The 27,112-nt window shown below is 50.0% G+C and overlaps 3 protein-coding genes across 7 annotated transcripts; 1 reads left to right on the forward strand and 2 right to left on the reverse strand.

Annotated features, from left to right (window-relative positions):
* Positions 1-8,092: 8,092 nt before the first annotated feature.
* On the reverse strand, positions 8,093-10,515 carry LOC117887205 (zinc finger protein 239-like). The gene has a single exon (XM_034789562.1). It carries the CDS (start codon positions 10,379-10,381, stop codon positions 9,611-9,613), a length of 771 nt encoding a protein of 256 aa, XP_034645453.1. The 5' UTR covers positions 10,382-10,515; the 3' UTR covers positions 8,093-9,610.
* A 194-nt stretch (positions 10,516-10,709) lies between these two features.
* Positions 10,710-17,007, reverse strand: LOC117887210 (zinc finger protein 641-like). 5 transcript variants are annotated; one of them, XR_004648127.1, is made up of 3 exons: positions 16,822-17,007; positions 11,392-11,505; positions 10,710-10,993 (listed from the first exon to the last, which is right to left on the reverse strand). XR_004648127.1 is itself a non-coding variant. In XM_034789570.1 (3 exons), the coding sequence occupies exons 1-3, from the start codon at positions 13,708-13,710 to the stop codon at positions 10,800-10,802; spliced, it is 348 nt and encodes a 115-aa protein (XP_034645461.1). In that variant the 5' UTR covers positions 13,711-13,970; the 3' UTR covers positions 10,710-10,799. The 5 variants fall into 5 exon arrangements, 2 of the variants coding, with proteins under 2 accessions (XP_034645461.1, XP_034645462.1); XR_004648128.1 differs by having other exon boundaries at positions 10,710-10,996; XR_004648129.1 differs by having other exon boundaries at positions 11,392-11,508.
* Positions 17,008-22,455: 5,448 nt separating this feature from the next.
* LOC117887588 (zinc finger protein 707-like) lies at positions 22,456-26,913 on the forward strand. Its single transcript, XM_034790231.1, has 4 exons — positions 22,456-22,576; positions 22,838-22,951; positions 26,440-26,482; positions 26,886-26,913. Exons 1-4 carry the CDS (start codon positions 22,456-22,458, stop codon positions 26,911-26,913), a joined length of 306 nt encoding a protein of 101 aa, XP_034646122.1.
* Positions 26,914-27,112: the final 199 nt, after the last annotated feature.

The raw sequence follows: 27,112 nt of genomic DNA on the forward strand, positions 1-27,112 counted from the left end.
AAAGGGCAATATGTTTAGGTAAGCCCCTTTGTTTTCAGTTTAAACTGATTTTTACAGAAAAATTCCTGGGTTTTACAAAAAGTATTATTCCATTTTTTCTGATTTTCACCCTACTTTTGTATCATTCAAATATATAAAAAATAACATGTTTTATTAGGGAAATACCATACATGGCATGAGAGCTATGTATTCTGATCATACATTAGTTTGGGTGTATATGCGAAGCTGCCTGTTGAAGTAAGGCTATGTATTAGTCTAGAAGATACACACAATAAACGGGCGGGCACGCAAATGCCAAAGTGCGTGCGCATCTGAATGTACTGATGACTCTCACGCCCACCACATACACGTTTCAAGCTGTTAGCAGATAACGGGTTAAAGATCTGACACACTAAAGTGGGAAGAAAACAAAAATCTGTATCAGAATACGTTACAGAACACAAGGAGGTATTCAAAAGTTTTAAAAAAACAAAAATAGAAAGGGATGAAGTTGAGTGTATGCGCTTCAAATGGTATGGCCCAATTATTAAGTGTAAATATTTATAGGCTAATAGTTCTAAGTCTACAACAGTGAACTGTTTACTCAAATGAAAAGCCTTATTTGGGGATTAGAGATATATTATTTTCTTAAACTCAGAGGTGGTATTGTGTTTAGAGTTCTATTGTAGTACTGCAGCAAACCACACTGATGAATGGAATTCAAAGCATTAATCTACTGAATGCTTTTCTCCCCAGTCTTTCCGTCCTCCAAAATAAACCCCGATATTTACCCAGAAAAATTATAATTTTTTTTGCACCGATTTTCATCTGTTTTTGTTGTGGTAATAAACACTGATAAAATCTTGGGAAAAATTAAATTAAAAACTGAAAACGAAGGGCCCTATGTATAGGCCAAGCAGCAGAACAAACAAAGGCAAATAAAAAGTCTAGAGAGAAGCACAGAGCATATTGCTTTGGTTACTATAGCTAAACCAACAAGAGAAAAGTTCCCAGAAATTAAATTGGCCAGGGACAGAAAAATGGAAAGCAGGAAAAAATGTCAGTGATGTGGCAACCAGTATGATTATAGAAAATATCCAGCATTTGGGCAAATATGTAGAAACTGTAATAAACCCAACCATTATACTAAAATGTGCAGAGAATGCAGGAAAGTTCATGTATTAAGTGCAGAAAGGGATTCCTCAGGTGAAGAGGAACTGCAGTTCTAAAGCAAATAGAGGAGGGTGAAAACTTGAAAGATTGGCAAGATGCAAGATAGACACTGGCATACAAATAAATGTAATAACACAAACTGAAATAGAGAGATGTAAGGAGCATGGAAAAGTGGAAGAGTCAAAAGCATCTGTGAAGACTATGATGGAGGAACAATTCCAGTGTTGGGAGAGTGCACGCTGACACTTCAATGCAAATGGAAAATGATAAAGCAAGAGTTGGTGGTTGTAGACAGAGACCAGACCAGCCTTGTGCCTACACATGCGTCAGGAGTTTGGTCTCATTAAGAGGATGCATACCTCAGATGGACAGAAAGACAATGCAGAACCAGATACGAAAGTATTAAGAGCAGCATATGAAGATGTATTCCCAAGAAATAGGTGCCTCCCAGTAACAGACATAAGGCAGTTAGAAGAAGATGCAGAACCTATGGTACACGCTATGTGAAGTTTCACACCCCTTAGGAAAGAGGGTAGAAGAAGAGTTGTGAAACATAACAGTAAATGGTAGGATTTGGAGAATAGAAGAGCCAGCAGATTGGGTTCCCTCCTTAGTAACTAGAGAAAAAAGGATGGAGACTGTGGCTGTGTATGGTGCTGAACAAAAACAGGAAAAGTACACTTGGCCACAAGAAGTGAACTATCTGAGATGGCAGGAGCCAAACTCCTCACCAAATTAGATGCATTAGCAAGGTAGTGGCAGATCCTCTTAGACCAATGGTCCCCAAACTTTTGAAGGTCGCGCCCCTCCCTTACCCCTGCCAGCTTTCCCCTCCCCACCCCCTCCCGAGCTGGGTCTGGGGCCGGAAGCGGGGCCGTGGCCAGGGGCCGAGGCTGGGGGCAAGACCAGAGTCGTAGCCAGACTGTGTTGGGGGCCGGCAGCCGGGTCTGCAGCCAGGTGCGGCTCCACTCCCAGCCTCAGCCCCAGCCACGGCCGCTGGTCAGGAACGGAGCCGCAGCCAGTGGCCGAGGCTGGGGTCTGGCGCAGGGCCCGGAGTGGAGCCACACCGAGGCTGGTGATAGGGCCAGGCTGGGAGCAGAACCAGAGCAGAGCTGGGGGCGGGGAAGGGCTGGGTGTCGCTCCCTCCCCGCACTCCCGTGGGGGACAGCCCAGGCCCCACTGTGGCCCCCCTAGATGTTCCTCCGTGCCCCCCTAGGAGGCCAAGCCCCACACTTTGGGGACCTCTGTCTTAGAGAGTGCTCCAAAATCTACACTTTAAACATTACCCACTGATTAGCAGATACTGCTTCTGAAGACTAAGCTGCCTTTCTGTAGAGGTTCAGTTCCAGCAGTCTTTCACTGTCCGGGAAGCCAAATGCTGGAAGGTCTGGCAAATGTCAGAGTGTACATTGATGATATACTGATTTGGGGCAGCAATGCCCTTGAACATCAGGACCCATGGAGGAGAGTACTGGAAACTGTAAGAGCTAAGACTCTTACACTGAAATGATGTTAATTTCAAACCACGGAAATAGCCTTCTTGGGAAAGAGACTGACAGCAAAGGGAACCAAAGATTCAGGCAATACTGAACAGGCCGACACCTGATGATAAAAGGGGAATTCAAAGGCTGCTAGGCATGCTGCATTATGTCAGCAAGTTCATACCTAACCATACAGCTCACACAACTCATCTATGACATCTCTGCCACAAGGTCACCAAATGGAAGAGCGTTCAATGATTTAAAGCATATTATGACATCAGCTCCAATACTGCAAACTCTGCAAAGTATAGGACTGGAAAAGAGAAGGCCACTACTGGGATATACTTTGTGGAAGGTCCAAGGATGCCTCCTAGTGGACAAAATCCAGGTTCTCAAAGCATGCCCTATCCCAGCCACAAAGAAACAGCTCTGAAGGTTTTGGGGACATGCAGTGTACTGCTGCTGATTTGTACAGGGTTTTCTATGATCAAGCCCCCGCCCCCATTAACCTAATTAAGGCCAGGAGCCCCCAGGAAGATTCACTGGCCTGCAAAAGGGCTTTTGAGAAGTTGAAAAACCATCTGTCCTGTTCAGTCCCAGCTTCTCAAAATACTTCATTTTGCAGACTGACATAATCCCAGGTAGTTAATGGAGTGGAAGATACTGTACTCTATCTGAGCAACGAACTCTTGGGAGTGGGCATATTCAGTAACAGAAAAGAAAAGACTTTGTGACACAGAAGCTCCTTGGCAAAGGATCCCCTGTTCTTTGCCAAAATTTTGACCTCAGACCTGACAAACTCACTGCACCAAACACATCTTGCAGAATATTGATCCATAAGAGTAGCATGTAAGGTATCTACAGAATGCTCATAACATAGATTCATAATCATTGTGAGATGTATGTACAGGTAATATTTAAGGAGTAATGTATTGAGATTGAAAGTATGCGTCATGGACTTGGAATAAAAGTTAGTCACCGTGGAATAATGTGTCTTGGTGATGGGCAATTCAAGCAGAGGAGTGTTGACACCTCACCCTGGTTAGTCAGTGATGTAATCCTTGCTCCATCCCAAGACTTTCCATGGAAAAGCATCAGAGACAACTGTAAACTGTCTAAAACACTTGGAGATAAAAAAGGAATATTACATCAGACGGAATCACCCTGCCTCTGAACAAAGACTGGTCCAGTATAATACAGAGTGAGGAAAGGCACTCCAGATTCATTCAGTGAGGAAACAGCATGTGGAATGAGGGTGTTTTTATCAAAATTTTAGTTCCTGGTACGTGAAGCCAGCCAGCTCTGCAACAGCCTGAACTTTTGGCAGAAAACCTACTTCATTATTAGCTAGGAGAGGTAACAAGTACTAAATGTTGACCCAGGTTCATGGTTTATGATTTTGTTGTGTATTGTAACCATTGCTCGCTCAAGTCTATTGCTCGCTCAAGTCTCCATTCTTTTAAAATAAACCTACTTTTGTTTCATTACAAGCATTCACAAGGTGTGGGGTTCATAGCACACAAGCTGTGTGGTTTAAAGTTAAACTGGGATACACGGCTCCTTTGGGGGCTGAGGATCTGGGATTTCTGCAAGTAGCCAGTATCAGGGCTGGCTATCACGGGGAATGATTCAAAGGGACTCAAGGTCAGGGGTGCACCTCTTGTTAAGCTGCAAGGCAAAGACAGGGCTGGCCTCACCCAGAGGAGAGGGCCTGAGTGGCTGACAGACTGATGGTGTTAGAAAGCTAACACCCTGTCACAGAGTGTGGGGGAGTCAAGGCCCTGCACCGCCCACTTCCTGCAATTCACCGTGACTCTCAGCCAGCCAGTAAAACAGAAGGTTTATTAGACAACAGGAACACAGTCTAAAACAGAGCTTGTAGGTACAGAAAACAAGATCCCTCTTGGGGGGGGGGATGGGAAGCCCAGACCCAGGTTCTGGGCCTCCCCCCATCTCCCCAGCCAGCTCCAAACTGAAATGCCTTCCCACTGCCTCCCCCAGCCACACCCCAAGCCCCTCCTCCAGCCTTTGTCCAGTTTCCTGGGCAGAAGGTGTCACCTGGCCCCAATCCCCCCCCGGGCTCAGGTTATGAAGGGCAGCCGCATTTACGTGCTGGCCGTCAAGTACCATCCTTCAGTGAAGTCACACCCTTATTTCCCATCCCCATTTAGTATTGGTGCAGTACCCTAGGGAAACGGAGGCACACCCCGTGTTAGCAGAAGACAATAAACTAGTAAAACTCCCATGCAACATTACCAGGTTAATACTCCCCACTCCATCACACCCCCCAACCCCAGGGCAGGCTCCCCGGGAGCCATTTCAAGGGGGAGGGCGTGACATGAGTATACAAACCCCAGCCTGGACAACATGGCTGTTACCAGCTGTGAGCAGTCGAAGGGCGGCGGGGAGCTTAAGAGCAGCTGCAGACCCCAGAAACCAGCAGGAGGAGACAGGAGCATCACAGCCACCCGCACCAGGGCACCAGCCAGAGCAGCAGCTGCCCCTCACTGCCCGGCTCTGGCTTCCGGACTCCAGCCTGGCCAGTGAGCGGGGCCTTGGGGAGGGGGAGAGGAGGAGGTAGGGCCTGCACTTACCTGAGGATGAGCAGGGGGTGAGGCCATGGAAAGGGGCGAGGCCTTGTGGTGAGGGGGGCACAGCCCCCCAATTTTCTATCTAGCCCACCTCAGTCCCCCCACCAAGAAGAGGCTGGCACCACCCCGCTCTGTGTGCTTTTTATGGGTTTCATGCGTAGACTGTCGGCCCTTCATCAGTTAAGCCTGAGCCCATCACAGCACATCTTCCACTCTTCTCTCGCTCTGGCCAGCCTTCGCCATGTTTGTCCATATCTCCTTGTTAAGAAATCATCCCACCTCTTTGGAGGCCGACCGCGTGGCCATTTCAGTTCTCGCGGATACCACTCAGATATAGCTGCAGTCCATCTGTTGTCACTGAGTCGGGCCACATGTCCCACCCACCGCATTTTGCTGAGCCTGCTTTCGACAACAACATCTCGGACTCCAGATTGCTGCCTAATTATTTCATTGGGTATGCAATTGCGGAGCAAAATGCCCAAAAATGTTCGTTCCATTGCCCTCTGTGTGACAGACAGTTGATGTTCTTCAGTCTTCATCAGCGACCATGTTTTGTTGCCATATAGCATCGTTGGAAGCACGGTCGAGTTAAAAAGATTCGCACAAGTTGTTTTGCTGATCTTTCCTTGGAGGATGTCCCTGATGTCGTTGAATGTGCACCATCCAGCTTTTTTTCTGTGCGACAGTTCGCCTTTCTGATTGTGGCGCATGTTGACTTCCTGGCCCAAATAAACATATTTGTCGGCCTCTTGGATCTGCTCTCCTCCAAGAGTTATTTGGGTTGTTGGCAGAACATCCAATCTCATATATTTCATTTTTGACTGGTTCATTTTTAATCTGACTTGACTACTTTTCACGTTCAGTTCTTTAAGCATTCTCTCAAGCTGGACTGTATTTTCAGCTATCAGCACTATATCATCTGCGAACCTGAGATGGTTTAGCCACTCGCCGTCGATATTAATCCCACCTTTCAAGTCTGCTCGTCGAAAGACCAATTTAAGACAGGCTGTGAATAATTTTGGTGAAACTGTGTCTCCTTGTTTCACACCTTTCTCGATGGGGATTCGGAGGTGAGTATCGAACAACCATATATCCATGCTGCAGCCAGAGTTCGCTTCCTTTAATAATGTGATGTATTTTGCGCTGATGCCCTGTTCTGAAAGAGCTTTAAGAACGGCGTTAGTCTCCATGCTATCAAACGCCTTCTCGTAGTCCACGAAGGCGATGCACAAAGGGAACTTGTATTCCCTTGAATGCTCTAGTAGTTGGTTTAGAGTGAAGATGTGGTCTATCATGCTGTAATTTCTTCGAAAACCAGCCTGTTCCTAGGTTGTTGTTCATCCAGGTTTTGCGACAGTCGATTTGTTATTATTTTGGTGAACAAATTATAGACATGCAAAAGCAGGCAGATCACGCGATAGTTCTTTAGATTTTCTCGATCGCCTTTCTTATGCAGCAAGATGGTATTGGACTCTTTCCAACTGGATGGTATCTTCTGGATTTCCAGATAACGGCTCAACCTTGGGGCGAGAGCTTTCCAGAGTTCCTGGCCTTCCATGGGTTTCATGACAAAGGATAATCAAGCAGATCTTCAGACTAAAAACCATATCACTGGGCCTACTCTAACTTCGCTAAAATAATTAAGAATTAACCAATCCAGTGAACAAACTGAGATCGACTCAATATATCAATGGGTTAACATCGACATTGGCTTATCATCTAATTCATGGTTTGGCCACATTAAAGCACACCGGTAGTTCACTGTCTATCCATAGGTGCTCTGTCTCAAAACAGGGTGTGCAGGCAGAGTATGTTACAGACACGTCCCCAAAACCCAGCCCCTTTCAGCAAAATCCCATGTGGAGGGCTGAGTGTTACTGGGGAAGTTAACTGTGCTTTCCTTAGGGGTGGGGTTCTGATTCTAGTTCCTGAGTAATTTGCTCATCCGTTCCCTCAGTCATGGGCATTACCTCTGTTCCCAGCAATTCCTCGAGAAAGAGGATCACTTCTGCTCCTACGTCTAGGAGCCCTGTACACATGGCAGCAACTGGCATTTCCATTTTGAGGTGCCCTTCATTGGGATTTGACTGGTTGAGTCTCTACCGCCCCCTGCCCATTCTATGGTCCACCTTCCGGCTGTTTGCCAGCACACCCAGACTGCTGCAGGCTAGACACTTCGGGATGGGGAGCAACCCATCTCATTCTCCCCAACTGTCCCGTATTGGTTCCCTTCCCCCTGGAGAAGAGTCACCAGGATGCAGACACCTTCAAGACACTGTTAGAGCAAATGAAGACGAGAGGGCACTGCCAGAGCTGGTCCCAGTGCCAAGCCAACGCAAAGGAGAGCTGATGAAATGACCTGAGGATGAACCCCAGGAGGTTGACCTGCCTCCAGAAGGGGGTGGATGGGTAAAGACTTAGCCAGTCAGACCCCTGCATCACAGGTGTCAGCTGAAAGGTGGGAGTGAACGTTGGACAGGCTTGCATGAGTTTGGAAAGAGATAATAGAAACAGGACTGAGGACTTGGAGTCTGAAACAAAGTGGCTAGTCTAAGTGCTGGAGGATATGCTATAAAAATGTGTATTATTCACTCATCAGGCCACCAGCAGTATGACGGGGGCAGGGCAAAATGGTCCCAGGTCAGAGGCGCCTACCCCAAGCAGCTGACTAGAGCCTAATACCAGATCAGGTGGGGTCCATTCGTGGATGAGTCCAGACCTCTGCTAGCACCTGATATAAAGTCACAGTAGATTTACTGGTTTATCCACTTGCTACCCCCATAACCCTCTTCCCGAAATGCTCCCTGTTGGTTCTTCCTTCACCCACCCACCCACTGCATCACCCACCATTGCTCGAAATGTCAGCATCATGGAGGTTAAAAAAATCCAATGCATCGTAGGGCCAGCATTTTTATTGTAACTGCAGATGCAGGAAGAGAAAACAATCAATAGAAAAGGTACATTGGCTTCATTAATGCACTCAGCTTTCACTTAAGTTGAGATTTCATGAGATAAACAGCCAAATCAGACTTCAGAGACATTTCAAAATGCACAGAGATTTCAAAGAACTCTAAGGCATTTGGCGGTAGAACTCTTACTGCAGAATGCTCTATAATTTTGCAGGGTACTTTAGTGTTGATCTGTGGGTGTCATACAAGAGAACTTAAGGCAAAGACGGTGTTCTATTTTGACAGGAATAGTGCACTAGGGGTGCACATCAATTTTCCCTCTGTTTTTTTACGTCCATGTGCATGAATTTTGTTATGTGCATCAATATGGTGGTGATGGGGGAGGGACTGAGGGGTGCAGGAGGGGGCTCAGGGCTGGGGCAGAGGGTTGGGGTGAGGGGGGTAAGGGGGCCCGGGGCTGGTGGAGAGGCGCCTCTTCCTGCTGCAGCAGCTCCGGGGCTGGGGTCGGGGGAGAGGCGCCTCTTCAGTCCAGGCCCCTGTGGCTGCACAGTCACACACCTTAGAGGGAACTTAGGTGCACATGTAATTATGAACCTGCCCCCTACCCATCTGACCCCAGCAGACCCTCCCAAACACCCACCCTACAGTACCCCCACACACATCTGAAAAAACCACAGCCTCCCAACCACCCATTGAAGTACAGCTCAACCCATGAATGGTACAACATTCACCCCTCATACTATCAACTCCTAACAAACACAAACGTATTTCCTTGGTTATAGAACATTCATTATGCAGAACTATGCTCTAGTCTCAAAGGAGGAGCACAATGCATCCCTAGCCCTGTTTCCTTGAGCAGTTGGGATACTGGGCAGAGTCTTTCTCTCTGAACATCCATATCGTTCATAAGGTCCCTCCAACTCCCGCTCCCACCCATCCTCCAGGATTTCCCTGGCTCTCACAGTTGTGTAAAACACAGGAGGCACTTATCACATGAGGAGCAGAATCATGAGATTCGTAAGACACCATCACCCACCTTTCATGCTGCACCTAACTGCTCCTTTCTCTTCTTCAAACATCCAGGGAAAGACTTCATATACCCGGGACCCACAGGGCACCTTGCTGCTCCCCACGAGGGGCCTTAGGAGCTGCAGAGACACTCAGACACAAACTACAATGGAGCATTTTTACCTCTCTCCTACACTGGAAAGTGTGTGTGGAACCCACAGAAATGTCTCCCCACTAATCTCATCTCCCCAGTGCCCAGCAGTTCCTCCTCCTCTGGGCCCCACCAACCACCCCCCAAAGAAACCCCAACCATCCACCCACCTGCTGTCCCTACCCAGATCATCCTCAAAGGAAGCACATTTACACTTTGCTTCAGGAGGGCACAGACCCATTGCCCCATGGGGAGAGCTCCCAACACCTTCTATCCTGTGTGCAGTTTCCGGTGGGACATCAGAGAGACCTTCACCTTTTAGCTTTTCCCGCAGTCAGGACATTTATAGGGTGCCTCTCTTGTGTGGATTTTCTGATGCCTTTTAAGGACTGAGCTCTGGCTGAAGCTCTTCCCGCATTCGGGGCAGTCATAGGGCTTCTTTCCCGTGTGGATCCTCTGATGTTCAGAAAGGTTTGAGCTCCGAGCGAAGGTTTTCCCACACTCAGAGCAGTTATAGGGTCTCTCTCCAGTGTGGGTTCTCTGATGTACAATGAGGCCTGAGCTGTTACTGAAGCTTTTCTCGCAGTCGAGGCATTTATAGGGTGTCCCTCCTGTGTGGATTCTCTGATGTGAAATAACTTCTGCGCTCTGCTTGAAGCTTTCGCCACAGTCAGGGCATTTATAGGGTCTTTCCCCAGTGTGGGTCCTCTGATGTACAATAAGATTTGATCTTTGCTTGTAGCTTTTCCCACACTCAAGGCATTTATAAGGTCTCTCCCCTGTGTGGACTCTCTGGTGTGAAATAAGGGTTAACTTGTGACTGAAGCTTTTTCCGCAGTCAGGGCATTTATAGGGGGTCTCCCCCGTATGGGTTCTCCGATGTGTAGAAACTGCTGAGCTCCGACTGAAGCCTTTCCCACAGTTGGGGCATTTATAGGGTCTCTCCCCCGTGTTGATTCGCCGATGTAAAATAAGGGCTGAGAAACCAGCAAAATCTTTCCCAGTTATAAGGTCTTTCTCCTGTGTGGACTGTACGATGTGAAATACAGGTCTGATCTCAGCGTGAAGGTTTTCCCGCAGTTGGGGCATTTATAGGCTCTCTGTCCCATATGGATTCTCTGATGCTTAATAAGGTTTGAGCTCTGACTGAAGCTTTTCCCGCAGTCTGGGCAGTTGTAGGGTTTTTCTCCTGCATGGATCCTCTGATGTACAAGAAGATACGATCTCTGATGGAAGCCTTTCCCACACTCAAGGCATTTATAGCGTCCCTCCCCTGTGTGGATTCTCCGATGTACACTAAGGGCTGAGGTCTCTTTGAAGCTTTTCCCACACTCAGGGCAGTTATAGGATCTCTCGTCTGTGTGGACACTTTGATGTACAATAAGAGTTGATCTCTGCTTGAATCTTTTCCTGCACTTTACACATTCGTGCGGCTTTTCTTTAGTGCTTAATGTCAGCTGGAACACAGTTTCATTATGACTTTTGAAACCTCCCCCTCGGTGAGTGGCTATAACCTGTCTCTTCCCTGCGTGGTTTCCTTGCTGAATCCTGGCCTGTGCTGACTCTCATGGGCATCTTCATGCTCAGGATTCTGGGAAATGTTCCCTTCAAATCTTCCTGATACGATCCCACGCGGTTCCACTTGCTCAAGACCTTCCTGCTGTGGATTCTCCTCCTTGTTCTCACTCACCGTCCCCTCACCTGCTGAGACAGAGAGAGAATCCAGACAGGAGTCAGTCCCTGTGCCGAGGGAAAGGGGAACGGGAAGATGGGGAACAAACCAAAATAGCTGCTGGGGAGATTCAAAATCCAGGAGCTGACCTCCCCAAACCCTTCCCCAGGGCTGACACAGAAGGCAATGACCAATTCAGTCTCCACATCCCATCTGAACACTCAGGAGGAAGGGAGCTACTGCCAGGCCTCAGGTAGGGTGGGAAGCCATAAGCGATGTGTGCCAGGAGAATATGACACCTACTGGGCACAATCCTGACCTGAAGGAGATGAGGCAGAACTGGGGGAACTCAGGGGGCTTGTATGGGAATCCCAGCTGTTTATGTCAAGGACGGATGGTTTCTGTGTTTGTTTAACCAATTCCTCACCTGCGCGAATGTTTCTAAGGATCTGCCTTTCCTCAGAGCTCTGGTGATCTGGGGTCCATGGCTCTTCACCCTGTTCCATCTGGGAGATCATGTCGGGTTTTGGAATTGGAAATCCTGCTTGGGGGAAGACAACAGGTGAGACTAGGATTTTACCGTTGTTCTGAGACAGCTGTTTCCAGATGTGCTGGGTGGGTGGATGCCCTTGTATATACCAAAGGATGGGGAAGTGTTCCTGGAGATTCTTTGGGGAGGGCAGAAGGGGATTCGGGGATCTCCACACACTGTGGGGTTTTATGACTATGCAACCTCTTCCCCTTTCCTAACCCAGCAAAGACCAGAGTCTTTTCCAGGCATGGAGCCAGTCCCGGGAAGAAAGGGACACACAAAATCTCCATGTATCAATGTGTGCCCATGTTTAATAACACAGAGAGGTACATGCAACCCATCTTCTCCCTTGGAGATGGGGGGTGGGGTTGGGAAAGTATTAGCATCCCCACTGTCTCCCCAAAACTCTTCCATAGGCAGAGGTGTGAAGGAGATAGCATCTCTCACACAGACTATGGGGCTGATCCCCCTGACATTTAAGGAATCAGGGAAGACCCCTGAAGAGAAGCCAACCCTGGGGAGGGGGAGACATTTCTGAAAGCTTTTGTGAAAAACACGCTGTTTCTGCAGTGAAACCGCGATGCCCGGAGCTGCCAACTCCCGTGATTTTATCTTGAGTCTCATGATATTTAGCTGGGATATTTAAACATTTCCTTGTGATCTCACAATTCCTGGGAATGAATTGGCACACTCTCCCTTGTTCAACATGGCCGCCCTCTCCCATTACTTTCAGGGGGGCAGAAATCAAATTGCCTTTATTCAAGATGGTCACCATTTCCCTACAATTTTGGCATGTGAAAGTTAGACTGCCCTTAACCAAGATGGCCACCAACTCCCTTTGTTTCCAATGAGGTGGAAGCCAGGCTCTGCTCAGGTTATATGGACAGGAGATTAGACAGGACACTAAGAGTGGAGAAGGAAATGTGGGGAAAAGAGGATGTCAGGGTTGGGTGGCGGAGGTGGACTGGGCTGTGTGCAGTGCTACATGGTGATGGAGGGGGCTATAGGGGTCTGCGTAGCAGCAGCAGGAGGATGAGGGGGTGGAGAGGGATTTGTGGGGGCTAGATCGAGCCTGAGGGCAGGTGTAGGGGGATGTGTGGGAGGTGTCAGGCTAAAAGGAGCACTAGGGAATATGGGTACAGGAAGGAGGCTGATGGGGGCAGAGGACTAGGAAGTGTGGTGAGTGTGGGGTGGCAGCCGAGAGAGGTAGGAGACTGTAGAGGGAAAAGAAGTGAATATAGGGGCAGGTGGGCAGAGGAGACTGTGAGGAAGGGGCCGGCTGGGGCAGAGAGGAGACAGGGAATGGGGTGGGTGAGACACAAGGGCAGCTCCTCCATCCCAGGAGTAGGGGAGGGTCAGTCCCCTTGGGAGCATGGAGGCTGCAGTTTTGCATGTGCACTGTTGCAGGGGGAGTTTTGCACCTGTAATAAGATGTGCGCACACACACACGCACGCATGCACACAAAGGGCAGGTGCACTTGCGCGCGCACACACACACTGGGAAGGGCACACACTTTGTGTAAACTAGTGTAAACACACACACACACACTACACGGGCCGGCATGGGCACGCGCGCACACACACACACACACACATATATACTCTCTCTCTCTGTGGGCAGGTGTACACACACACACACACTCACTCTACATGGGCCGGTGTACACACAGACACACTCTATCTATGTGGGCTGGCACACACACATACACACAAATGCTACGTGGGCAGGCGTACACACACTCTACGTGGGCTGGCACACACGCACATATACTCTACGTGGGCAGGCGTATACACACACACACACACACTATGGGCAGGTGTACACACACACATTCTCTATGAAGGCAGGTGTACACTCACGCACACACAAACCCTGTGTGGGTGGCTTTCCGGAAACAGACCCAAAATGCAGAAGGTAAATAAAATCACCCCCAAATGTATTCTTGTTTAAACCTTGTAACAGTCGAGCCCACCTCCTGACTTCCAACCCAGAGTGACTCCTGGCTGCTGTGTGCTTTGGGCTGGCTGTACGCCTCCGAAGTCTGCAAGGGCATGCCCCACATTAAAGAAAGCCCAGTTCGGGGATTACATTTCTGGTCTCTTCTCTTTTTCCATTTCCTGCCCCTCTCCCTCCAAACAACTAGACCAAACCCACAAGCAGCTCTCAGAAAATCTACCTGCTCCAGCTTCTCTGCAGCCATTTCCCTTCCCCATCCCCCAGGAGGGTGGAATGAGCTGGAGTGAAATGTGGACGTTATTCGGCAGCCTGTCGGGGTGAGAAGGGCAATGGGGGAGGTTTCAGAAGGGGCTTAGTCCATTCCACACCCTGATTCCCTCCAAGGTTCTCCTCCTGGCGACGGACTGTGACAAAGTGGAAATGTTCTGTAATATTTGTAGGAAACCTAGGCGTGCCTCAGTTTCCCTCTGTAGAGCAGCGCAGAAGACATGATAGGTGTGTGTGTGCGAGAGAGAGACCTCGCTGGCTGGGTGGAATGACTGGGTCATTAAAGAACTGGTTGAAACCGACGTGTCTGAACTCAGCTGGAGAAGAAAAGGGAAAAGGTGTCAGGTGGCTGGAATACGGGCTACCTTTTCTCTGCACTAGAAACAAGACAGCATCACAATTGCAGAGCTGTGGCTGTGCCGCTGCTGTGTTTCTAGTACAGACCATTGGTACAGAGATGGAAGGGGTGTAGTGAACCCATCTCTCCGAGAGGCAGTAATTAGGTTGACGGAAAGGCTGCTTTTTGGAGCAGCAGCTCTCACGTGGGTGGACAAAGAAATGGGGAGGGAGCCGGAGATGGACTCCATCACAGCTGGCTGGCTGATGGCACTGGCTTAGCCAGGATGGACTATGGCTTAAACTCTGCCTAGTCTCTGCTAACCTAAGGACTTCCAGTTTCTGTAGCCAGGGGATTAATAAATTGGTACCTTGCTTTGCAAAGGCTGCTTGTGTTGCTGCCAAAATTCACTGAGCATTGCATCCTGAAAGGTCACTGATCAGGCCTACTCCAGGAGTTTGGCTGGGCTGGATTCACTGCAGGGAGCCATGGAGAGAGACAGGGATCACTGGTGCCTGAAGGCCCAGTCTGGGAGTCTTGGAGTCCATGGCCCTGCCCCCATGGAGCTGTGCGGGTCCTTGGGGCCCGGCCCACTAGTAGGGTCACTCCCAAGGGACTGGTGATAGGCTGGGACATAGACCAGACCCCATGGATCTTTGACACAAATGTTCTAAACTCTGTCTAGTTTTCATACCAGGATCATCCCTTGAATTTGCACCTGAAATTATTTTCCGTGCATTTCTCTCCCTGGTCTTGAGTGTGCTAATGGCATCTGTGTGCACAACTACAGTCATTTGCACATGAAAGTGTCCTGATTGAGTACTGAATTTTGGGTGCTAATTCAAAGGCTGTGTTTGAATAATTTGCTCCTTTTGCTTCTGAGTTTTTGGGGGATGTCGGTTTTTGACAGACCTTGATGGCCATTCTCTATTTGGATGTCAGGAAATAACTTTTGAATACAGCATGTGATCAATTCCAAAATGTCAGGGAATGTTTTAGGTATCAATGGTCAGAACTTTATTGATTTTGGGGGCAATTGGAAAACCAGAAGGGGGAAAATGGAGACCCTGCCATCTGTTCAGCCCAGCCATTGCTTCTCGCATCTCTGCAATTGTATTTAGATGAATGGTAGCCGTTAACACCTTGCATCAAAATAATACACCTATTTCATCTCTGCCCCTCTCCCCAGCAGAGCCTGCAAGGGTGTTATTTCGCACTAACTTTACATGTTGACATCCTGAATGATTTCTCTCCCAGACAAAAAGAAGAAGAAATAATGGCCAAGGTAAGGGGCAATGAGAGGCTGTCACAAGTCCTGGAGAGCAGGGAGCACTCTCTACTGGCCACCTAGTAGGACTACTTTGAAGGGGATCCAAGCTCTGGATCCCCTGAATGCGTTGAGTATCTACAACCTCAGTGGGCAGCAACATTGCTTCCTCCATTGGCCTCTCTAGCATATTTCCAGGGCACTGATTCTGAGTCTGCCACTCCTTCTTGGAAATGGGGCTCCTCAATCCACCTGCCCTAGGCCCCAGGACCACCGCTGACCCTCCAAGCTACCCCACTTTCTTCAACACACCCTGTCCCAGAACTCCACCCAGAAGATGTGACGCTTCTGCTTTATGGTTTAACTCTCACGGGCAGAGTTGTGGTAGCCATGTTGGTCCCAGGATATCATTTATTGGACCAATGGAAGTTAGTCTAATAAAAAGATATTACCTCACACGCCCTGTCTCTTTAAAAGGGCAGAGGCTGTCTGTTCGGGGGGTCTTTTTCTCCAGTCCATGAGGGAGAGACCACTCACCATGAGACAGACTGCATGAGGCAGGGGACACCCTGCCTGCTTCTTTCCTGAGTCCCGATGGCCTCAGGGACTCCTGACCTCTCAAAGGAATTGGACCCCAGCCCAAAGAATGTCCTGGAGTGGTGAGGAAACTGAGGCAGGGCCAGGTGCATAGTACATATTGTTCTGTATGATCTGTACTCTCCTGTGCTTTACACGATTAAGTATGAAAGAGCATAAAAGTGTTAGTCTGTGCAAAGTGGGTGTGTGTGTTGACAGTTTTAAAATCTTCAGCCCCTTGGGTCACATGATCCCATTGCCAGCTTCCATACATAAGGACAGATCACTGCCAGCAGATTTCATTGCTCAGTTGACACCCCCCACTCCCACTAGACCAATTCTTGTGGACAGGGACCAGCACAGACAACTAGTGCCTCCTGATACTGGGGGTGGGGGCACAATCTAAAGGGAAGGACATGTGACCGCCCCATGTGTCTCTTCCACCCAGTGACCCCCTACCCTGTGCCCTGTCTGGGGCTGCCATGCTCTCCCTACCCCACCAGAGTTACCTGGGTGGGAGAGGGGGCTCTGTCCTTCTCCCACTGTGCCTCCCCCGGCACGTTTGGCTGCTCTCCCTGACAGCTGGGCCCAGGGAGTAGCAGGGAATCTCTGCCATAGAGGGGGATGGGGGGGGCCAGGAGTTGGGGATGGGGAATGGAGGGATGCAAGGAGTCCCTGGTGTGTACAAGAAATTCGTTCTGCAGCAGCAATCAACTGAGCAAGTCTATGAAACAAACACACACCTGGGCTCTACCCCATTCATCCCCATCCCCGTGTGCAATGGGTCAGGGGGAGGGACAGCAGAGACCAGGCACCCTGCGCCCTTAGCCGGAGCTTTTCACCCAGCGTCTCGAGCGCTTTACAACCAGCCCAGTCCTCTCCTGCCCGGCCCCAGCCCTTCCCCCGGGTCTCTCCCCTCACCTGCAGGCTCCGGGGCTGGTATCGGCAGAGCCCGGGGCTGCCCCAGGGGCTGGTTCCAGCCCCCGCAGAAAGTCCCCCGGCTGGGCACAGAGGCGGGTTAGTGCAGGTGACAGGTCTGTCCCCCCACAGACCCCGCTGCGGAGCAGCAGCGGCTCAGCCTGGGATCCCAGCTCACAATAGAGGCGGCGTCTGGTCTGACCCCAGGAAGCTCAACCCCCGCTATCTTTCCTGAGCAGAGGAATCTAACGCCCCCTAGTGACAAAACGCGATGAAACTGCTCTGATGCTCACCCCCCCTGTCAACGCCCTGAGAGGGGGGGCAGTCCAGCGTAGGGGGAGTCGGGGGGCTGGAGTCCTTTGCTCACGTACAGAAATAAGGAACAGAGGCTGAAGAGCAAATCTAAAACCAACCAAAGGAAAACCATGGGCCTCAGTCAGCCCGTTGGTGCTCAGGGTGTTCTCCGAGAGATGGCCCTGGGCTAACTGGGACCCATCAGCACTCAGTATTGTGCACTTCAACAGTTATCAGTCAGGAGCCAGGCTTCATTTGTAATGAAAGAGATGCTGGTGCTCAAGCAATATTTTTTACTTTCATAACTGATGCAGCAAGCCCAGAGGTGCCGAAGCGCTGAACCGCCAGGCCCGGAGGTGCCGCTCAGAACCACCAGGCCCAGAAGTGCCGGAGCTCTGAACCACCAGGCCTAGATGTGCTGGGGTTGAGCCCTGGCACAAATTAAGTTCTGGTCATGAGTCAGGTCCCCAAAAATGGGATGGGTTTCAAAATCATGAATTTTTTGGTTAATAAAAAGGGTACACTTGGATTTTTGTTGTTTTTCTGCTGGTTTCTGAGCCTTTGAGGATCGCTCTGCTCACGTTTTCCACCTTTTCTCTTCAACTAAGAGAGCTAAAAACTTCCTTCTTTTTAATTGAAGGAAAGCTGAGACATCCAACTTTCAGTATAGAAAGCTATACACCCCCGTATCCTTGCATACGTATACAGCGCTTTGCACTTCTGTGGCACCTTCACATGCTCACACCTAGCAACCTGCTACCAAACAGGAACAGAGCTGCTGGCAGAAGGCATGCAACAGGAGACATCCTCAAATGCAGCCCCCCATCCTGGGTGGGTCACACTCAGCTTTGACACAGACTCAAGGGGCCCATGTCTCTCTGAAACACTTGCCTAGCACATCATGCAAACAGGATCTGATTGGCTTGAGGCTGTGTCTAGGCAGGTGCTGCAGAAAGGAGCATGGTGTGTGTGTAGGCCAGAGGCATCACACATTGCAGCCTCGGAGTCCCAGTGACCTTAGCTCCCCTCCCTGTAATTGTGTAAAGTCATTCTATTCTATTCTATTCTCTTAGCATATGAGTGAATTAGCCTGCAGCACTGGCCAGAGCTGGCACCAGGGTAGTCAGTGTCACAGCAGCATTAAACCTGGCCCTTGGAGTTGGCAATAGCCACTGGGAACAGTTCAGTGAGGAGATGCGATAAGGACACATGAGAAAGTTCTTAGAGAACATGCCACTGTCTGTGTTGTGCTCCACAGACTTGAATCCCAGCTTTTATCTGCATGACCTCCCACCACCTTACTAGGGTGTAGCCACAATAAAAGGGGAAGGGATTAGTTGGAGCAGGTTGGCAGAGCTCTTACTGTGATATGAGGAGTGGTGGGTGTACTTCCAAGGATCAGTTATGCTTGATTTCAGAGCTGCGTTCCATAGGCTGTGTCAGTAGAGATACACAAGGATGTCTCCTGGCCATGGGGACCATCAGCACTCTGGTGTTGGTAGAGATAGTTGGGGCATACTAGGCCTACCCCCATTGTGAGCCTAACTATGGGAGAGTAGATGAATGGTTGTAAAGTGGCCCAATCACCCATCACAACAAACATTAATGGCAGAAGGTAACACAAGTCCAAATCAGCCTAGTAGATAAAATTGTTTATAAAATCAGCAAAAGTAAAAAAATTGTAACAACAAAACCCCCTAAGCTAGTCTAAACAAAAAAGTTTACGGATGTAGCTCAAGGATGGTGTTGAGACCATGCCAGGGAAACAAAAAGAGCATGGGACATTGGGACCGGAAGTTAGTTGACCAAACTTGGCATGTTGAAAGCTAGGCCTAATTGGTGGCAGGGGCGCTGGAACAATTTGTAGAGTGGGGGTGCTGAGAGCCATTGAACCAAACTGTGAACCCTGTATATAATGGAAACCACTACAAGCCAGGGGGTGTGGCAGCACCCTCAGCACCCCTAGTTCCAGCACCTATGATTGGTGGACACAATAATGAGAGGCTGGGCTATTACACCTGTCACCCCTCTTTTGAGGCCCTTCAGAAGAGACTTTGGGAGGACAGGGGGCCCGATTGAGGGATTCTTGGAGGAGGGGGATGATTGTCACGTTTCCACTCTGCTCCAGGGATGTCATGCTTTGCCTGTCGATCTCAAAAAATCATTGCATCATTATAAAGCCCAAATCTCAGCCATCTGTCTCTGTCTCCCCTTCCCTTGCACATTTCTTTCGGCCTCCCCACTATTCTTCCTCCTGTCCTGCCACTCTCTCTCGCTCTCTCTCTTTCTTTCTCTGTCTCGGCTCGCCGTTTAATCCTAAAGTCAATTCATAGATTCCAAGGCTCCAAGGAGCCACTGTGATCATCTAGTCCGATTGCCTATGTAACACAGGCCAGAGCAGATCTCCTAGAGCAGATCTTTCAGGGGGAAAAAATCCAATTTGCTTTACAAATGGTCAGTGATGGAGAATCCAGTCCGACACTTGGTAAATTGTTCCAATGGTGAGTTACTCTCACTGTTAAAAATTTACACATTATTTACATTTATTATTTATTTAATAAGGAGCTGGAGAGCCTCTTATTAAATATTGATTCCCCATGCAGATACCTATAGACCCTTATCAAGTCATCCCTTAACATTTCCGTAAGCTAAATCGACTGAGCTCTTTAGTGTATCATTCTAAGGCATGGTTTCTAATCCTTTAATCATTCTCAAGACTCTCCAATAAACCCTCTCCAATATATCTACATCCTTCTTCAATTGTGGGCACCAGAACTAGACACAGTATTCCAGCAGCGGTGGTACCAGTGCCAGATACAGAGGTAAAAACCTCTCTGCTCCTACTCGAGATTCTCCTGTTTAAGCAGCCCAGGATTGCATTACCTTATGTTCAGCTGATTACCCACCACAACGCCCAAATCTTCTCCACAGTCACTGTCTCCCTGGACAGTAAGTACAGCCGACATTCAGTGTTCCTAGATGTCTACATTGACATTTCGCCGTATTATAACACATATTCCCTGTGCCCCGTTCACCAACTGATCCAGCTTGCTCTGAATCAGTGACCTGCCCTTTCCATTATTTGCCACTCCCCCAATCTTGTGTCTTCTGCAAACTTTATCAGTGATGTTTTTATATTTCCTCCCAGTTCATTGATAAAAATGTTAAATAGCGAAGCAAGAACCAACCCCTGCAGGGCCCCCTGGAAACTCAACCACTTAATGCTGAATCCCTAGTGACAGTTACATTTTGAGACCTATCAACTATCCAGCTGTTAATCCATTGAACCTGCGCCGTGTTCATTTCCTGGCCTTCTAGTTTTTTCATCAGAATGTGGATTTTAATGCAGCTCATTCATTCCTGGCGGGGCCGGGCTCTGTTTGTTGCTGAGGGAGAGGAGGCTGCTAACGCTGGCTCTGCTCAGGATATCAGGGGTTGGGGCTTCCTGGGTCAGACAGATTTGCAGATCGTGCTGCCAGTGCTTCCTCCATGGAAAGCCGGGAGTCCGGGCTGAGCCGCTGCTGCTGCTCGCCAGCGGGGTCTGTGCGGGGAGAGCCCTTCCCTAGCGCCCCTCTGTGCCTAGCCGGGGGGGCTTTCTCCTGGGGCTGGAACCAGCCCCTGAGGCAGCCCCGGGCTCTGCCGACACCAGCCCCTGAGCCGGAGCCTGCAGGTGAGGGGAGAGACCCGGGGGAAGGGCTGGAGATGCACGTAAAGCGCTGGGAGCTCTCTGGGTGACAAAGCTCCGGCTAAGGGTGCAGGGTGATCAGTCGCGGCTGTCTCTGCCCCTAGGGCAGGACTCTGAGCCTGACCCAGGGCACAGGGGCTGAGGGGTGAATGTGGGTGAAGCTCTTTGAAAGTCCCGAAGGGGAAGAGCTAAAGAGAGGCAGGGCAGGGGAGGGAGGGTTGGTTTAGTGGCTTCCCATAGAAAACAGACACCCCAAAAAAATTCAGGGACAACAGAGGCAAAATGTGCCCCCCACCCCCCATGTGGGAATCCCCTGCGAGGCTTTGGCATGCACACAGGTGCCATCTGCACATTCAGCTGGGGAGGAGAGGAATGCATGGAAAATAATTGTGGGAGTAAATTCAAAGGATGATCCCAGACAACAGGGCAATTTAAATGAATTTTCCCAGAAGGACAGAGGACGGGAAATCTCTCCCCTGCCCTTTGCACTCTGACAGGCTGCAGAGTACCAAGGGGAATGGAGGCAGTAGACCCAGCTCAGGTAGGGGTTGTCAGGGCGTTGTGCCGGTGGCTGGGGGCTTTGCCTGAATGTGCGGTGGGAAGGGGAGGGAGCAGGACATGCAGAAGGGGAGGAGACCAGTCAATTAAATTTCTGCTTTAATGTCAGAAGTTGGGCCTGAATAGCACCAGCTTTTAAGCTATAAAATATCTGACCACCCCCTGCTCGGTCTCGGCCTGTCCCCTTCCCGGTGTGTCTCTGAACCCCACCTCCCCAGCACCCTCCTCAGTCTGCTTCCCATCTCCCCCCCCCCAAATACATCCCCCTGCGCCCTCTTCATTCTGCCTCCCATATCCCCTGTCTCCTGCCAATCCCATCTCATGTCCCCCTGGGAACCCTTCCAGCTACCTCCTGACAGTCTCCTCAACACCCAAATCCCTGTGCGCCTTCCCCCATGCATCCAACCCTCATCTGCTCCCATCCCCCCACAAGCACATCCCTCTGTGCCCTCCTTTGTCTCCTCCCCCACCCCATGCAACCCCTGTCCAGACTTTGGCCTACCTCCCACTTCCACCCCCATATTCTCCTTCACCCTCCTCAGTATGCATCCTAGCTGCTGTCGCAGATCCACAGGATCGGTGCGACACCCCCAGTTTTTTAACAGTCCCTTGGGGGTTCCCCTTCAGTGGACCAGACTCCCCAGGGGTCCCACTCTTCTGCAAGGGGAGGCCACATGGCCTCACTGCCTCCAAGACCGAGTGTCTGGGCTCCAGCCCTGGTGCTTCACACTGTGAGCTCTGCCCAATGAATCCAACTGAGCCAGACTCCTGGTCAGAGACCTGCCCGCTCTGCAGGGCCCAGGATTTGCAGTGACACCCGGCAGCCTTTTCCAAACACAGAAGAGTTTGTTAGTCAGCTCAGACCCAGCACAGGGGAGCCCGGAGATTAGCAGGGAGCAGGAAAGGTTAAGCCAGAGCCCCTCATGGCCAAGCCAACCAGGTTGTTCTCCTGCAGGAATGTTCCTGCTCTCCGGGGCTGAGGGGGATTTTCACAGCTCTTTCTGTGACTGAGCCTGTGGGGGGGAGGGGGGGAAGAGTGGGGGCTGTGGCTGGGGCAGCAGGTTCTGAGTGGGGGACTCTTATTGTTGATACAGATGCCCATGACCTTCGAGGAGGTGGCTGTGTATTTCACCAAGGGGGAATGGGCGCTGTTGGACCTGGGTCAGAGAGCCCTGTACAGGGATGTCATGCAGGAGAATTACAGGAATGTGACCTCACTGGGTAAGGATTCCTGTGCCCTCAGTCTTAGAAGCTGGGCATCTTTGAAGTGCCCAGGTTGCCTTCTGCTCAGGGTTCTTCTCTGATCCCTTAGATTTCAGAGGGATCAGCTCCATAGGCTCAGCAGGGTTAGGCAGGCGTAAAGAGTTTGCACAGTGGCACTGTGCCAGAGTCATAAAATCCACCCACCCAGCACATCTGGAAACAGCTGTCTCAGAACAACTGTAAAACTCTGATCTCACTTCATTTCTTTTCCCGGAGCAGGTTTTCCAATTCCCAAGCCCAGCGTGATCTCCCAGCTGGACCAAGAGGAAGAGCCGTGGGTCCCTGATCTCCAGGGGTCCCAGGCTAGAGAGATCCAGAGAAACATCCCCAGAGGTGAGAGATTGGTTAAACGGATGTGGAAACCATCCCTCATTGACTTAAAGTGCTGGGATTCCCACGCAGGCCCCTTGAGCTCCTCCAGTTCTAACTCATTGCCCCCAGGTCAGGATTGTGCCCAGCAGGTATTGTATCCTCTCTTTCTTCCAGGGAAGGATTGGGGGGGGGGGGGGGATTCAACTCCTGATTTCAAGTATCAGAGGGGTAGCCGTGTTAGTCTGAATCTGTAAAAAGCAACAGAGGGTCCTGTGGCACCTTTGAGACTAACAGAAGTACTGGGAGCATAAGCTTTCGTGGGTAAGAACCTCACTTCTTCAGATGCAAGTAATGGAAATCTCCAGAGGCAGGTATATATCAGTGTGGAGATAACGAGGTTAGTTCAATCAGGGAGGGTGAGGTGCTCTGCTAGCAGTTGAGGTGTGAACACCAAGGGAGGAGAAACTGTTTCTGTAGTTGGATAGCCATTCACAGTCTTTGTTTAATCCTGATCTGATGGTGTCAAATTTGCAGATGAACTGGAGCTCAGCAGTTTCTCTTTGGAGTCTGGTCCTGAAGTTTTTTTGCTGTAAGATGGCTACCTTTACATCTGCTATTGTGTGGCCAGGGAGGTTGAAGTGTTCTCCTACAGGTTTTTGTATATTGCCATTCCTGATATCTGACTTGTGTCCATTTATCCTCTTGCGTAGTGACTGTCCAGTTTGGCCAATGTACATAGCAGAGGGGCATTGCTGGCATATGATGGCATATATAACATTGGTGGACGTGCAGGTGAATGAGCCGGTGATGTTGTAGCTGATCTGGTTAGGTCCAGTGATGGTGCTGCTGGTGTAGATATGTGGGCAGAGTTGGCATCGAGGTTTGTTGCATGGGTTAGTTCCTGAGTTAAAGTTGTTATGGTGCGGTGTGTGGTTGCTGGTGAGAATATGCTTAAGGTTGGCAGGTTGTCTGTGGGTGAGGACTGGCCTGCCTCCCAAGGTCTGTGAAAGTGAGGGATCATTGTCCAGGATGGGTTGTAGATCACTGATGATGCGTTGCAGAGGTTTAAGCTGAGGACTGTAGGTGATGGCCAGTGGAGTTCTGTTGGTTTCTCTTCTGGGCCTGTCTTGTAGCAGGAGGCTTCTGGGTACACATCTGGCTCTGTTGATTTGTTTCTTTATTTCCTTGTGTGGGTATCGTAGTTTTGAGAATGCTTGGTGAAGATCTTGTAGGTGTTGGTCTCTGTCTGAGGGGTTGGAGCAGATGCGATTGTACCTCAGTGCTTGGCTGTAGACGATGGATCGTGTGGTGTGACCGGGGTGGAAGCTGGAGGCATGAAGGTAGGCGTAGCGGTCGGTGGGTTTTCGGTATAGGGTGGTGTTAATGTGGCCATCGCTTATTTGTACGGTGGTGTCCAGGAAGTGGACCTCCCGTGTAGATTGGTCCAGGCTGAGGTTGATGGTGGGGTGGAAGCTGTTGAAAGCATGGTGGAATTCTTCCAGGGTCTCCTTCCCATGGGTCCAGATGATGAAGATGGCATCAATATAGCGTAGGTAGAGAAGGGGCATGAGTGGACGAGAGCTACGGAAGCGTTGTTCCAGGTCAGCCATAAAAATGTTGGCATATTGTGGGGCCATGCGGGTGCCCATAGCGGTGCCACTGGTCTGGAGGTATATATTGTCACCAAATTTGAAATAATTGTGCGTGAGGATAAAGTCACAGAGCTCAGCAATAAGTTGTGCTGTGTCATCATCAGGGATACTGTTCCTGACAGCTTGTATTCCATCTGTATGTGGGATGTTTGTGTAGAGAGCCTCTACATCCATGGTGGCTAGGATGGTGTTTTCTGGGAGGTCACCAATGCATTGTAGTTTTCTCAGGAAATCTGTGGTGTCACGGAGATAGCTGGGATTGCTGGTGGCGTAGGGTCTGAGTAGGGAGTCCACATATCCAGACAGTCCTTCAGTGAGAGTGCCAATGCCCGAGATGATGGGGCGTCCAGGATTTCCAGGTTTGTGGATCTTAGGTAGTAGATAGAATAACCCCGGTCGGGGCTCTAAGGGTATGTTGATTTGTTCCTGTGTTAGTGTAGGGAGTGTCCTGAGTAGATGGTGCAGTTTCTTAGTGTATTCCTCAGTGGGATCTGAGGAAAGCGGCCTGTAGAATTTGGTATTGGAGAGTTGTCTGGCAGCCTCCTTCTGGTAGTCAGACCTGTTCATGATGACAACAGCACCTCCTTTATCAGCCTCTTTGATGATAATGTCAGGGTGGTTTCTGAGGCTGTGGTTGGCATTGCGTTCTGCACGACTTAGGTTATGAGGCAAGCGATGTTGTTTTTCCACAATTTCTGCCTGTGCATGTCGGCGGAAGCATTCTATGTATAGGTCCAGACTGTCATTTCGACCCTCAGGAGGAGTCCATGTGGAGTTCTTCTTCCTGTGTTGTTGGTGGGAGGGTATCTGTGTATCAGTGCGCTGTTCAGTGTTATCATGAAAGTATTCTTTGAGTCGGAGGTGGCGAAAGTAGGCTTCCAGATCACCACTGAGCACACTGTTGACTCATATCCAGCTTCTCGTCCACTGTGACCCCTAGGTCCTTTTCTGCAGAACTGCTACCTAGCCATTTGGTCCCTAGTCTGTAGCAGTGCATGGGATTCTTCTGTCCTAAGTGCAGGACTCTGCACTTGTCCTTGTTGAACCTCATCAGGTTTTTTTCGGCCCAATTCTCTAATTTGTCTAGGTCCCTCTGTATCCGATCCCTACCCTCTAGTGTATCTACCACGCCTCCTAGTTTAGTGTCATCTGCAAACTTGCTGAGAGTGCAGTCCACACCATCCTCCAGATCATTAATAAAGATATTAAACAAAACTGGCCCCAGGACCGACGCTTGGGGCACTCCGCTTGAAACCGGCTGCCAACTAGACATGGAGCCATTGATCACTACCCGTTGAGCCCGACGATCTATCCAGCTTTCTATCCACCTTACAGTCCATTCATCCAGCCCATACTTCTTTAACTTGGCGGCAAGAATACTGTGGGAGACCGTATCAAAAGCTTTGCTAAAGTCAAGGAATAACACATCCACTGCTTTCCCCTCATCCACAGAGCCAGTTATCTCATCATAGAAGGCAATTAGGTTAGTCAGGCACGACTTCCCCTTCGTGAATCCATGCTGACTGTTCCTGATCACTTTCCTCTCCTCTAAATGTTTCATAATTGATTCCTTGAGGACCTGCTCCATGATTTTTCCAGGGACTGAGGTGAGGCTGACTGGCCTATAGTTCCCCGGATCATCCTCCTTCCCTTTTTTAAAGATGGGCACTACATTAGCCTTTTTCCAGTCATCTGGGACCTCCCCCGATTGCCATGAGTTTTCAAAAATAATGGCTAATGGCTCTGCAATCTCACCCGCCAACTCCTTTAGCACCCTCAGATGCAGCGCATCTGGCCCCATGGACTTGTGCACGTCCAGTTTTTCTAAATAGTCCCGAACCACTTCTTTCTCCACAGAGGGCTGGTCACCTTCTCCCCATGCTGACTGGTATATAAGGGCAGTCAGCAGCGAACCAGCTGAGCGTCGAACAGCAGAGGCTAACAGCGGGAGTTTGCCTGGGAGCTGTCCGAGAGGAAGTACGCTAAGTGCTCCAAAGCCTTCTGGATAATGTGTCTTCTGTGTGCTCAAGGAGTGTGCCTGCCTGTTTCAATAGCCTCGGCAAAGCAAATACATGCATGTTGGAGCGTGTCTCGTAGCACAGTCAAAAATCCATCGATGTTTGTTTTCTTGCTGCTCATCAGGGGAACTGGTGCAAAAGTCTTACGTGCTGCATCTCCTTCTCAAACCTCGGGCCTAGCCCAGGGTTGCCAGGCATCCGGTTTTCAACTGGAACGCCTGGTCAAAAAGATCAGCGATGCAGGGGGGCTAAGGCAGGCTCCCTGCCTGCCCTGGGTCTCCGCAGCTCCCGGAAGCACCTGGCATGTCCCTGAGGCCCCTAGCCGCAGGGGCGATCAGGGAAGCTCTGTGCGCTACCCCCGCCCCGAGCTCTGGCTCCGCAGCTCCCATTGGCCAGTAACCGTGGCCAATGGGAGCTGCAGGGGCAGCGCCTGTGGGCACAGAGCTGCCTGGCCGCCCTTGCACTTAAGAACTGGGCCGGACATGCCAGCTGCTTCTGGGAGCCACGTGGAG

Source organism: Trachemys scripta, chromosome 14 (genome assembly GCF_013100865.1).
Source record: "Trachemys scripta elegans isolate TJP31775 chromosome 14, CAS_Tse_1.0, whole genome shotgun sequence".
Lineage (NCBI taxonomy): Eukaryota > Metazoa > Chordata > Testudines > Emydidae > Trachemys > Trachemys scripta.

What these genes read in the sequence shown, in the direction of transcription:
- LOC117887205 (XM_034789562.1), bottom strand. Translation starts at nt 10,381, where the DNA reads ATGCCCCAACTGCGGGAAAACCTTCACGCTGAGATCAGACCTGTATTT.
- LOC117887210 (XM_034789570.1), bottom strand. Translation starts at nt 13,710, where the DNA reads ATGGGGAAGGGAAATGGCTGCAGAGAAGCTGGAGCAG. An exon ending in CTGCAGAGAAGCTGGAGCAG is followed by an intron (nt 11,506 to 13,673) that starts GTAGATTTTCTG and finishes TCCCCCAAGCAG; the next exon opens with GATTTCCAATTCCAAAACCC. An exon ending in CCTTAGAAACATTCGCGCAG is followed by an intron (nt 10,997 to 11,391) that starts GTGAGGAATTGG and finishes TCTCTGTCTCAG; the next exon opens with CAGGTGAGGGGACGGTGAGT.
- LOC117887588 (XM_034790231.1), top strand. Translation starts at nt 22,456, where the DNA reads ATGACCTTCGAGGAGGTGGCTGTGTATTTCACCAAGGGGGAATGGGCG. An exon ending in CAGGAATGTGACCTCACTGG is followed by an intron (nt 22,577 to 22,837) that starts GTAAGGATTCCT and finishes TTCCCGGAGCAG; the next exon opens with GTTTTCCAATTCCCAAGCCC. An exon ending in GCTGACTGGTATATAAGGGC is followed by an intron (nt 26,483 to 26,885) that starts AGTCAGCAGCGA and finishes GGGTCTCCGCAG; the next exon opens with CTCCCGGAAGCACCTGGCAT.